At 40.7% G+C, this 11981-nt stretch overlaps 1 protein-coding gene across 1 annotated transcript in view; it reads right to left on the bottom strand.

Moving 5' to 3' along the window:
* Positions 1–530: 530 nt before the first annotated feature.
* Positions 531–11981, bottom strand: part of BMERB1 (bMERB domain containing 1) — a 46823-nt gene continuing 35372 nt past the window's right edge. The window contains exons 3-6 of the mRNA XM_005522910.2: positions 9460–9533; positions 6509–6623; positions 5323–5405; positions 531–3923 (exon numbers count right to left, since the gene is read on the bottom strand). Coding sequence (XP_005522967.1) covers positions 3811–3923; positions 5323–5405; positions 6509–6623; positions 9460–9533 — 385 coding nt within the window. The 3' untranslated portion in view covers positions 531–3810. The remainder of the gene's footprint in view (positions 3924–5322; positions 5406–6508; positions 6624–9459; positions 9534–11981) is intronic.

Below are 11981 nucleotides of genomic sequence, written 5' to 3'. Positions count from 1 at the left end.
GGAAGGGAGAGGAAGTTTTGGACTTTGATAATTTTTTGCTATGATCCTGTTTGAAAGCAGCCTGCTTGCTTGGCTGTTGATAGGATGGGTGGGATCATGTGAAACAAGATGCACTTTGATAACAATGGTAACATTTATGCTGAGGTGGAGGAGGATGTTTTGCTCATTTCAAAAATACCACAGCCCTTTTGGCTTGGCAATTCTTTTGATATTCAGATGTGTTTGGGACCCTTATATTCTCAGTATAGGGCTGGGAACTGTCTCTAATCTGGGCAGGCTCTGGGCTGTAGTGAGGTTCCAGAGTCATCTAGGGGCATAATGAGACTAGCTTTTTTGGTGGGTTTTCTTTGTTCAGTGAGGAAAATCCTTTATTTCAGTAGCATCTCTAACTTACCCCTAAGCATTACTCCTTTCATGCACAATAGTAACCTTATTCTTTTTGAGAAGTGTAGCAGCACAGGAAGTGCATCCCATTCCACTCCACAACCAATTTTTCCTGTTCAGTAACAGGAAGAAACAAAGGCTCAGTATAACACAGCAGCTTAGTTTATTTGGAAATATGGTTAACTTGGAAGAGATTCAGTAGGCCTAGGAGAAGGTACAAGAGAACCATTTGCTGGTGGAATTGGTGATTTGTACAAATAGCACTTCAGCACTTTTGTTTTTCTCAGTAGACCAAGATCCTTTCCTGAACACAGTCATGTTTACCCAGAGTGTGTCAAATCCACCTTACCCATTCTTCCACACAATCTTCCTTGCCCAATGCCTTGCCTTCTTTCTGAAGTGATAAATAGCCAGGATTTCCAGAAGAGATATTGGGTGCTTCAATCAATGACCCTCTCTGCTGACAGTGACTGACACCTGAAAATCAACTCTGAAATGACACCGGTTACTCCATATAAGCACCTAAAAATACTTGTCTGATACTCTGCTGATTTTATATTTATTATATTTATGTATGTAATGGTCACAGGATCATGGAAGTTACAAAGCCCCTGGTGGTTCTTAGGATATTTAGTGATTGAGTCTGGTTTTTAAAAATAAGGGTCAAGATTTTTACACTTTGGAAGGAATTAAATTTAATTTGTTTAATTGCAGCCATTAGCTTTGACACCAGCCATAAGGGCTCTGCTGTGTTCTAGATAGGCAACACTAAGCTAGTGTTGAACACAGTTGAGAATCTGACCTTACAGTCTAAAAAATCCAGGACTTCATTGCTAAGCAGCATCACTGACCCACTTCTGAAGGAACCACTTGTGCACTGCAGGCAAGCTGTTCAAACCCACCCAAATAAACACAGAAATTAAGCATTTGCTAATTAAAAACAAAAACTGTCATACAGAAAACCTTCCAGCTGAGCCAGGCTAGAACTTCTGAAAATGAAGTTCACTCTCATTAACACTGCTGGAGTTCAAGTCCCTTGGGGGCACTGGCTGCCAGTGCTTAGCTGTAAGAATATTGCACATTCCTACTTGTGTTTCTTCTTGGTTTTAATTAAAGGAGATGGCTCTGTAGCCTGGGCATGAGTGTTACTTCCCAGGAATGTCTAACCCTGTTTCTTGATACTGAAATTTTTTCATGGAAACCTACATTGTACTCACTGTGCTTTATTCCCAAGTGACTCGTGCAGCCTGTATGGATCACCCCAATCATCAGCACAGCCTGGGTAAAACACTGATGTGCAGAAGTCACCTCAGGCCTTAAAAATCATGTGTAAAGTCCTTCTGGACCCTTTATTAGTGGCATTCACAGCTGATCCTCCTAAGCTTTAAAGTTTGGTGCTTCACTACAGCTTTTACCTTGATTTCCATTTGCCTTTATTAATGACACTGAACCTCTTGTCTTAAGATACTGACAATTCCTGATGTCTGAACTGGGTACCAGCAAGTGGCTGTAGAATTTTACAGAAGCCAGTGTGTATTCTCTCCCCTAAAAGCAGTTTTCCCCATAACTGTGTTAATGTGCACAGGTGCCATGCAGAGTCCAGCCCACGCCAGGTACAGATTTTAACAGCTACAGAGCTTTATGTGGTGGTGTAGGTCTCAGCAAGGATGCAATAACATGTACATGAGAGTCAGTCTTTGTTCTCTTTCCTACATCTTTGGTCATAGTAATTAAAGTGCTTCATGTCTTAGTGGAAACCTTTTGTGTTCTTTCCTCTTTGATCCTTTAAATTTAAGGTGCTTAGTGGTGTTGGTTCTTTGTCTCAGGTAAGTCTGCAATACTGAAATTGTTCTGGAAATGTAAGTGGTTTTCATCAAATCAGTCAGTGCTAGGGATTAGGTTTTATTTGTACAAGAACAGTCTGAGTTACTTTAGATGGTGTCTATTGCCACCAAATTTAATAAGATAGTTTTCCTCTCTAAAAAAATAACTGTTTATCCTTTTGGAGTAAACTGCTGTTAATTTTTTCTCCTTTCCTATACTGTGGTTCCTTGGTATATAAGCACACACTTGACTTAGTTGGCTTCACAAAATGGAAGTTCCTTTTGCAAAACATTATTTTAGGAACTTTTTACTATCTCTTGTTATTTCTAAGCCTGAGATTGTCACACTAGATCCATGTACGTTTATTTTACTATTTACACCTATCACAGTACATTTATATGGAATACCATCACACAGACAAACCAGCTACTTACAGCTAATGTAAAGATATTAGATTCCACAAGGCTTAATCTGCATAGAGACCAGAAACACAATGGTGAAACACAGACAAGTATTTCTGTATTTCCCTTAATTTTAAACCCATTTTATATAGAATGTGATCTTCCTGCCACAAATACCTACATCTGTATTTGTATATTTGTCTTGTGGCCAATTTGTCTTGGGTGTCTTGTGTCTTCCTATGCTTTTTTATGGATAGTTTCTATTTCTTGTGGTCACAAAATAAACAATTAATACTTGTTTTAAGCATGATATCAATATTAGTTAAATTTTGTCTTCTGTTCTTCTCCCAGTAATCTCTCAGTGATGTGTAATCTCCTACTGCACGTAGCTTGGAAAAATAACAAAACCCTGGGTGAATGTTTCTCTTACTTTATGGGAGGTGGAGATCTAAAACAGAAGTGACACAACCTTGGACTGCTTCATCAGTTTGCAGATTACTCTAGCTGTGCTTTGCTAAAGCTTTGCCAGGGATTTATTTCCCCTGGTGCAAGCAATATTAATTTGACTTGAGTAAATCGGATATCACGTGGGCTATAAAGATCTGTAGCTACTTGCAGCATCCTTGTCACTGATCTCATTCTTTAGGAAGAATATGAAATGAAACTCCACAGCAAAGTAGCTGAACATCACACCAGCTTGGTATTTTGTATGCAACATCTGTTACCCTACAGTTGCTTGCTCTATCAGTTGTGCTATATATAGCATTGTTACTTGTGATTTTGTTCTGTAAAAGTAGCCAAAATAGGATAATTTGGCGATTTTGTAGTGCAGTTTGTCACAGGGGGGAAAAGCATACAATATATTTTTATAAAGGTATAGCCTATTAAAATTGCTGTTTTACACCATACTGGATAAAATAGAGCCCCTTTTGCTTCACCTGTGTCACGGGGGTGGTTTTTGTTGACTCTACTGCTGATCTCTTCTGGTCCCTGGACAGCCACTATATAGATTTCTTTTGTTTTAGGCATGCGTGTAGAGTGATCCATGCAACAGTGAAGAACCTGCCATTGTCCAGTCCATAGCTTGCACTTGTGCCAGCTGCTCTCGCCTCCCTCAGCAGGACGCTGTTGGTTCCCCTCACCATCCAGTTCCACTCAATGGAAACATTGCAAAGACAAGCAGGGCAGGAAGCCCAGGGCTCTACATGATGTTGCACTGCGTGGCCCCACAACAATCTTTAATAATTGCCAACCCTGCCTTGGCAATGGTGGGCTTGCTTGGAGGAGGTTCTGCCTTCTTTTCTGCTGGGCTGCCTGCAATGTTCAAAACAGGGTGCCATTAGAACCAAGAGCTGCTCCAACTGTTTCTTCCTACTTCTGCTTTAAAGGGTGCAAACCTTTCCCACCCTCTCTCCACCCACCCTGAATTTTTCAACTTGGATTTGAACAATACACTTGGGTGGTGACTGAGCTGATATGTGGTTTGAAACTTCTCCAGAAAGTCTTATCTCTTCAGGGAATGGTGTTAAGAGAAGCTAAAAAAATCCATACATCTCAAAGGGAGGGTAAACTTGCATTTGGTTTAAGGCAGGTGTCCCTTTTCACAGCCATGGGGTCAGATAATGGGTCCTTTCACAAAGTCATTTCAGTTTAACTCCCAACAATGAAAGGAGCTGAAGAACAAATGTATTGCTAGAATTTATTTTCTCATTAGCTTGGATGTTGTAATTAAGAGAACAAGATAAAGGTAGGTTTTCATTTTTCAGGGTGAAAAGAATCTTTTTATTGCTCAAACTGCATTTGAAAGCAATGACAAAGTAAACTAACAAGGGAGATGAGTCATGCTCCCTGTGCCTAAGGGGGTATAAATAATTAGTGTTGCATCTTAAAATGTCTCTTCTCAGCCTTGTACTTGAACTCCACAGTCATCCAGTCCCTCTGGCAACTCTTGAGCAAGATCTTGGTCTGTGCAAAATAGCAAAATGTTTGACACAAGCTTCCAGCTCGTGGGCCAAAGTCCCTTTCTAAGAAGGGCACTGCTCTCATTTGATTCTCTGCCTGACAGCTCCTCTTGAGACAAAGGCAAAATCAATCTGTGAACTTCTAGAGTTCCTGCTGTGGCTGTGACTGTTCTGTCTGAAAGTTGTGGCTAAAAGCTTCCAAGGGGTCATGCAATCCACACAAAAAGTGTGCCATTCTGTCTACAAGTGATTTGGGTTGGGGTGATTCAAAAGCCTACTTCTGATGGTAGTATGTAAGAAATTTGGGTCACCTCTGGAAGTTTGCAGTCTTTTCTCTAGTTTCCACCTTGACTGCAGTAAAACAGAACTTTGTTTCAGATATTCAAGCATGGATCTGAAGAGGTTTTTTTCCGTTATTTTTGTAGAAACAGATAGGGAAAATTATTAATAAAAATCTAACTGCTTAGAAAAGCAGCTTGTGGCACAGTGTATACAAATATACTGTGCATATTTAAAACATACAGAGCAATTTTGAAGTGGCCACAGGTGACTAAAATTCAGTTTTAAGGGGTAATTTGGTATCTGAAGTCTAAGTTGCCAGCAGTTGCTGACACCCTGTGTTGTTTCTAGGTGATCTAGCTAGCTTCACCCAGCTTTTGCCAGAGGCTGCCCTGTGAAAATGCTCTTTTAATCAGTTGTCTTTGGAGCTTTTCCTTTTTTTCCTGTCTTTTTCTTAATGGTTAGGAACTCACTGGTAGGAGACTGTGTTGCTTTGTCTATGGGTTTTAACTTGGTGCGAAGGAACTCAGCCATCTCTCTGTCTTCTTCTTTTTCCCTGGTGGAAAGAAGGAAAATGAATGTTAGAGGAATGACAGTTTTCTCTGTAAATGGGACAGTAAAAGCTAGAGCAGACAGGATTAAGCCACTAGTAAACAACTAATTTTTTTTGCTATTTTTAGAAACATTTAATTTTGCTGCTTATTAAAAAGCAAAATATTTGCCTAAATGAAAGCTGCCACCCAGGCTTCTGCGATTTGCACACAGGGCTCAGTGAGAGCTCTGGGCTCAGATCTAGCTCAGGCTGCTTGTCAGCTGCTGCCTTTGGCCAGCTCTCTTTGATCAGCTGCAGGACTCTGGCAAAAGCTTTGCTTTATCCTCTCCTCGCTTGCTCAGAATTTAAATGTGTTGGAGGAGATATTGTCATTTTGGATAAATGGATTGAGTCTTTAATGGATTTGCTGAAGGAGGGGGGAGTAAGAGCAAAACTGAATCTTTTTAGAGTGTGGATCTCAAACAAAAGATTGGATTTGGGTGCTGGAAGTGAACTTTTGACGAAGACCACAACTTTCTTGGCAACTTTGGGCTAAGCTACAGAGATGAAACCCTTCAGAACCTGCTTATGTCTTAGGTAGGGCTGTACTGCTGAGTGGTACTGACTGTACTGCTGAGTGCTTTTCAGTTGGTTTGGGGGTTTTCTTGTTGTTTGGGCTGTTTTGCTATGACAAGATGGGAATAGTAGTAATCTACCTGACAACATGAATAATTAAAAAAGGAGGACTTTAGATGTCTACAAACATGCCCCTTGTAGAATTCCATTTCATGTCTACTTCTTATGCCAAGAGAATTCCCTGGTAGCAGCATAAATCCTTTTCTTCTAAATGGGCAATGCCCAGACTGTTTCTGGTAGGAAAATGAGACCAAAGCTCACTGTTACTCATGAGATGACTGAATCATTAATGGGATAAAGAGCCACAGAATTAGAGTAATCTAATTTTAATGTTTTTCCTATGGAATAGGGATGAGGCTTTTAACTTGGTAAGTTGTTTTGAAGGACCAATTCTCTCCCATTAATGTTGATTTAAATTTTATCACTTAATCTATTTTATTATTAGGCTTGTGGAATGTCACTAAGTAAGTTCAGTTGCTCTTGGCTCTTACCGTAATCTCTCCACCTCTGCATCATCCACAAGAAAATCTCTTTTTTGTACCAGTCGATGAATCTTCTGAATCAGTTCATCCTCTCTTTGCTTCTCCATCTTTGTTTTTTCTTTTTCTGGTCAAAAACAGAGAGAAGAGTGTATGACTTTGGGCTCTGGGGAGTGTGAGGGGGTGGTGTAGGACATTGCAGATGTCTGAGAATCAACTGCTGATTGAAGCCAATGGTTTTCCAGACCTGAGTCACCAAAACCCCAGCAAGCCGGGTCACTGCCTCCTCTCTTCACTTGCTGCTGTTGACTCTGATCAGCTTAATGGTCTGAAGGCTCTGTGGGGTTTGCTAAGCCTGCTTTTAATACTCAATTACTCTGCAAGACATTGCTTGGGATTTTTTTAAGAGCTTTGGCAAGAAAATAGTTCAAGATGCTTTGTTAAAATCCAAAGTTCATTTGACCTCAGAGGAAAGGGGATCACACCAAGAAGAACTATTTCTCTGTGTTTCAAGACAGTTGTGGCTGTTAAAAAGAACACTTTTTTTCTACACTGACAAGGCAGGTGAGCTGCAAATCCCCACAAATAGCATAAATTGTAAAATGTGGAAAAATAAATGCAAGTTTATTTTTCCTGTACTTCAAAAATCTGAGTAATTAATATATGTTCTTGTTAATTGGCCAGTCTGGAATGGCCAGGTTGTCTATAAACAACAATTTGTGTGGTATGAAAGATGTGCCTGTCACAACCTAAAAGTGTTTGTAAATAAATGTTAGGGATTAAAGGGCTGTCGTTTCAGGCTATAAAGCAAATGTATTTAAGACAGAACTCTTCAAACCTAGCAAGGGCAGCAGAGATGAGAAAGGCAGAGGCAAACCCAAGCTCAAGTATTTATCTAAGAAACTGAAAAATTTTGATCAGCTATGAAGACTCTTTGTATTAAATTGAGATTTTTGGGGTTTGGGCAGTAGAACTGTGTTCAGAGAACTGCACAATTCAGTACAATGAGAGCTGGGGGAAGAAGAGTGAGCTGCTTGCAGTTTGATGCATCTGAGCTGTGTGATGTCTGCTGATTTAAGTTATAAGACACTTTAAGTAGCTAAATTAATCAGACACTTGAAAAGAATTGCTTTTAGTACAGATTAAAAAAAAAAAGAAGAATGCTTAGAAATTGCTAAGTTTAGAAGTTTAGAAGTTTGTCTCTTATGGCTAAGGAGCAAGGACTCTCCTCCCTTCTGGAGGTAGAAGCTACTTTCTACTTCCTTTCAATGTATTCTTTTCCTAAACTGAGATGTGCTCTCCCATTATATCCTTCAGGAAACTGTGTACTAAAGTATTAATATATGTGGCAAAATACTGCATATTCTGTGTACTAAAAGACTGATTCCATATCTACTGAAATTGACTAAACTGTGTCTACTGAAACCAAAGAGCACTTCTCTGTACAAATCTGTATTCTTGCAGGAAAATTATGGTAGAGATCCTGTGAATGAATCCATTTCTGGAAAATGTTTTTCTAGGTTAGGCACATGCTGTGTCAGCACTTAGTGCCAGCAGCTGCTTTGTCTTTGTTAAGACCAAACTCTTGTGATCCTGCCTGGAGATGCTGCTGCTGGAATTTCACCTACTGGATTCTTGAGTTTGCTGAGATTTGGGAAGCGCTAAGGAGAAGCTGCTGTCTGCAGGTCTCTGCTCGAGGCCTTGAGACTGCAAAATCATTTCTAAAAGATAAAAAAACCCCAAACAGCAGAAGCACCAAAAGAATGAAAGCTAATTAACCCTATCTGTTAGCTAAAAGTTTCAACAGGAAAGCTTGCAGATCAGAAAAGTGAGGCAAGGGGCATCATTCACAGATACTTTCTAGGATTTGTAATCATTTGTAATCCTTTCCATTTGAACAAATTAATGAACCAACAGTGTTCTTATTAAAAATTTAAAATGTGACCTCTACTAAGAAGTATAAGAAAAGAAAAAGTAAGAAATATTATTAATCTATTTCTGTTAGGTGCAAAATGTGGCCAAGTTCTTACACAGCCAAGAGTGGGTGGTTTCAGAGTAGACCTTTTTCCTACATCACAAGTAACCTTCTCTCTCCTTTCTGAGGACAAAATTGTCCTTCAAAGTTGCACAATAAAATGTGAGGAGGAAAAAAGAGGATAACCAAAGTATAGTCAAAACTTGGACTTAAGCAGGAGCAAATTATTTCTGCAGGGTGCTGGAGGCTGTGCAGTAATGTGTGCTGTAAATGATCTGCTGCAGTTGCTGAGTGTTTTGCAAGATATGTCTATTTTTTTTCTTGAACAGAGTAGGGCTGTTGTGGATCATCTAAAATGGCAAAGCTATAGTGAAGTGAAATTCCTCACTGTAGGGAGCTGGAGTTTGGAGCCAGGGACTGCAGAACTGCCCACAGCTCTGTCCCTCCTTCAAACAATGAATGGCAAAACACAAACCAGAGTTTTGGGCCTTACTTTTTGTAGAAACCTGTTCTTCTTGATCCTAGAAGGTAGATTTAACTACAGGTGTGATAATGGATTGTTGTAGCAAGGAAAAAAAATCAATCACATTCACAGTGATGATTATAAATCCTTCTCCTCTCCCTCTTTTATCTCTGGTATCTCAGCACTTGTCTTTTCTACCTGACAATCTCCGTGCCACTTGGTTCCCTTGAGATTGCCAAGGCAGTGCAAGAAATAAGGAATGTGCTCCTTGTTTGAGTGATATTTGCAGGGTTGCTGCCATGGGAGCAGTGAAATACAGCATGAAAAGAAATTTAGAGACACAGAGATTAAAGATGGGCAGGAAAATGGGAATTAAAAATAAGGACTACAGGAAAGAGATATGTATGAAACACCACCTTGTGGGGAGGAGATTCTGATTGTTGGGGCAAGGGTGGGTGATGCACAGGTGGGAATGGTGTCAGGAACACAGGCATTATCCTAACACTGGATGGAGACAGCCATTACCTGGGATTGCTACCAAACTCTGCAGCTCTTGCTTAAGGTTCATAATGTCTTTGCACAGCTGGATGTCATCCATCCTGCAGAAACAGAAAAAGCATGGTCAGACATGCAAACTCCACTCTGTGTTGATGGGATTGGCCAGATCTCATCTGAACACATGACCCTGGCCCTTGTCTGTCAGCCTGAAAGGGGATCCTGGCACTCTTGGCTCACCTAGCTTAACAGAAAGCAAAAAGTCTTTAATACTAAATGCCCATTGAGCCCTAGATTACTTGTCTTCCCGGCTCTAATTTGTGTGTAGGTTCATACCTGCCACTGTGGATAATTTCAGATGCCTTTTACTTTCTTGAACATCAGAGAACATTCCAGAATGGACACCTGTATCCATGACGGTCCTGGGCAAAGACAGGTGTGCCATATTGCACTTACTGCAGCAAGAGTTTTCACTAGGGAAAGAGCAAGAATAGCAGAGAGCCTGGGAAGGGGCAGCAGAGGGTGGTGCTTTATTTGGGACAGCCAGGGCAAGGTTTATGTTCTATTTCCAGCTTTGTTTGTGACCTTACTAATAATTCAGCTCTAACCCCAGAGATCTGGAAACTGTCATAATTTGGCATTTATCTATTTTTGAGGTTTTTTGCCTTGGGTGAATGTCCTCCATGGTTGATGTTGAATGCTTCAAATCCTCAATATGTGCAGAAAGTCCATTAATGTTAAGACACAGAAGACCACTTAAAAAAAAAAATAACAACATTAGTAGAAACTGCACCTTCAGTTCTCATTGAAACTGCTGCTTCTCCTGAGAGCTGCCATGCTGAATCATTCCCCTGGAAGGTAGCAGCCTTCAGCATTAGCTTCCTGGCACAGGTTTCATTTCAGTGTCTCAGCCACAGTGGCAGCCAAGGCTCAGGTGTTGGCTCCAAGGGCAGCATCTGGGGCTTCTGTTTAGAAATCACCCCCTGAAGAGCACCAAACCCAGCCTGTGTGATTAATTGTACATCCTCAGCTTGGCTCTCACCAACACTCTCTTTGCCCAAGGATCTCTGAGCTCTGTTTCTCACACTCCTGTACCTGAGGGCTGGGTTGGCTGTTGCCTGAGCACCCAAAGGCAGCTGAAGTGCCATCAGAGCAGGGGCTGTCACCGTGGTGTTTCAGGAGAGGAGGGCTGAGGGATTCATGTGTGTGTGTATGTGAGAGTGAGCCCCCAGAGGACAATGCAGCCAAATTATTGAATTAAGAGAGGAGTGGAAAAAGTAGGTGTTTCTGGCACAAACAAGACTTTAATCACAACTGAGAGCTTTTATTCTCCTTGTCGCCTCTGCAAGGAGCACAGGTCTCTGCAGGGAGCTGTCCTTCAGCTGTTTTGCTCTTGTTAGGAAAACATGTTGATCCTTCTATTATTTGCTGCTTGGGTTAACTCCATCTTGCCTGTTCTGCTACTTTTACTGTGCTATGACAGCTATTCCTGCTGTCTTTTTACACCTCTCCTCCCAAAATACAACCGTGAAATACCACTCCTAATAATCCTTATTGCTGACCTCTTTCTTCCTTGTGTACCCCTGTCACTTCCACTGGGATCTGCTCTTTCACTGCCCATCTGTCTTGTAAGACTTGGTTTTATTGGGAAGAGCAGCATGTTTGCCTCAGGACTAGTGCATGGTCCTTTGCTCTGCATGCTTAGGATGCTTGGAGGCAGACATGCTTTTACTGATGAATATTCTTACTTAGGCTCCCTATATGATTCAGGCTCATCACAAGCAAAGCCTGCTTTACTCTTGAGATCCATCACACTAAATGGTACTGGAATTACTTTTATCAATTAATCTTAAACGCTGTCCTCCCAGGAGAGCTGGTATTCAAAATGTGCTGGGATATGAGCAAGCCTCACAGCTCCTTATCTATTCAGTGCTCATGCACTTTGGGTGCCATCTTCACACATTTGAGTAAGATGACCATGCCTAACAAAGATGACAGTTTCTTGGCAAGAAATGTTCAATATTGAGCTGCTGTATTCAAATTATATCAGGCCACACTCTCAACTAGTGAAGAGAACAGTGAGTTTCTATAAAAGGGATCTCTCGATAGATGGAGAGGATTTTTTTTTTCCTTATTCAGAAGATTTGGCTTCATTCTGAGAAGCTCTGAAATACACTAATTAAAATACTTTACTATATCAGTTTGGCTCCCTGCCCTCACTAAGGAACTCCAAAAATGGCACTGCTATTCTCTGAGGATTTTCAGGAATTTAAAATATCATCAGCAGTATATTCCAACTGAACAAGATCATTCATGTTCAGTAGTCCCTACAGTCCCTATGCCTATTTTGTGACAAAGGTACTGGCCTGTTGTACATGTTGCAACTTTTGTTGCACTTTCTCCCCATTATTTTGGCTGCTTTTTAATCTGACTGCAGAGCATGTAGCTGGTACTCCACATATATTCTTAACATCTCTTTTTCCTGAGCCATAAACTTTGTTCCTGCCTTGTAACACACAGCAGAGAAGTAAATCCATGGCCAAAGCACTTTA

This window comes from Pseudopodoces humilis, chromosome 18, assembly GCF_049639895.1.
Source record: "Pseudopodoces humilis isolate 2021_Gansu_Grassland_sample_001 chromosome 18, ASM4963989v1, whole genome shotgun sequence".
Taxonomy (NCBI): domain Eukaryota; kingdom Metazoa; phylum Chordata; class Aves; order Passeriformes; family Paridae; genus Pseudopodoces; species Pseudopodoces humilis.
Note: the sequence above shows the minus strand (reverse complement) of the source record. Positions and strands in the feature narration are given on the sequence as shown.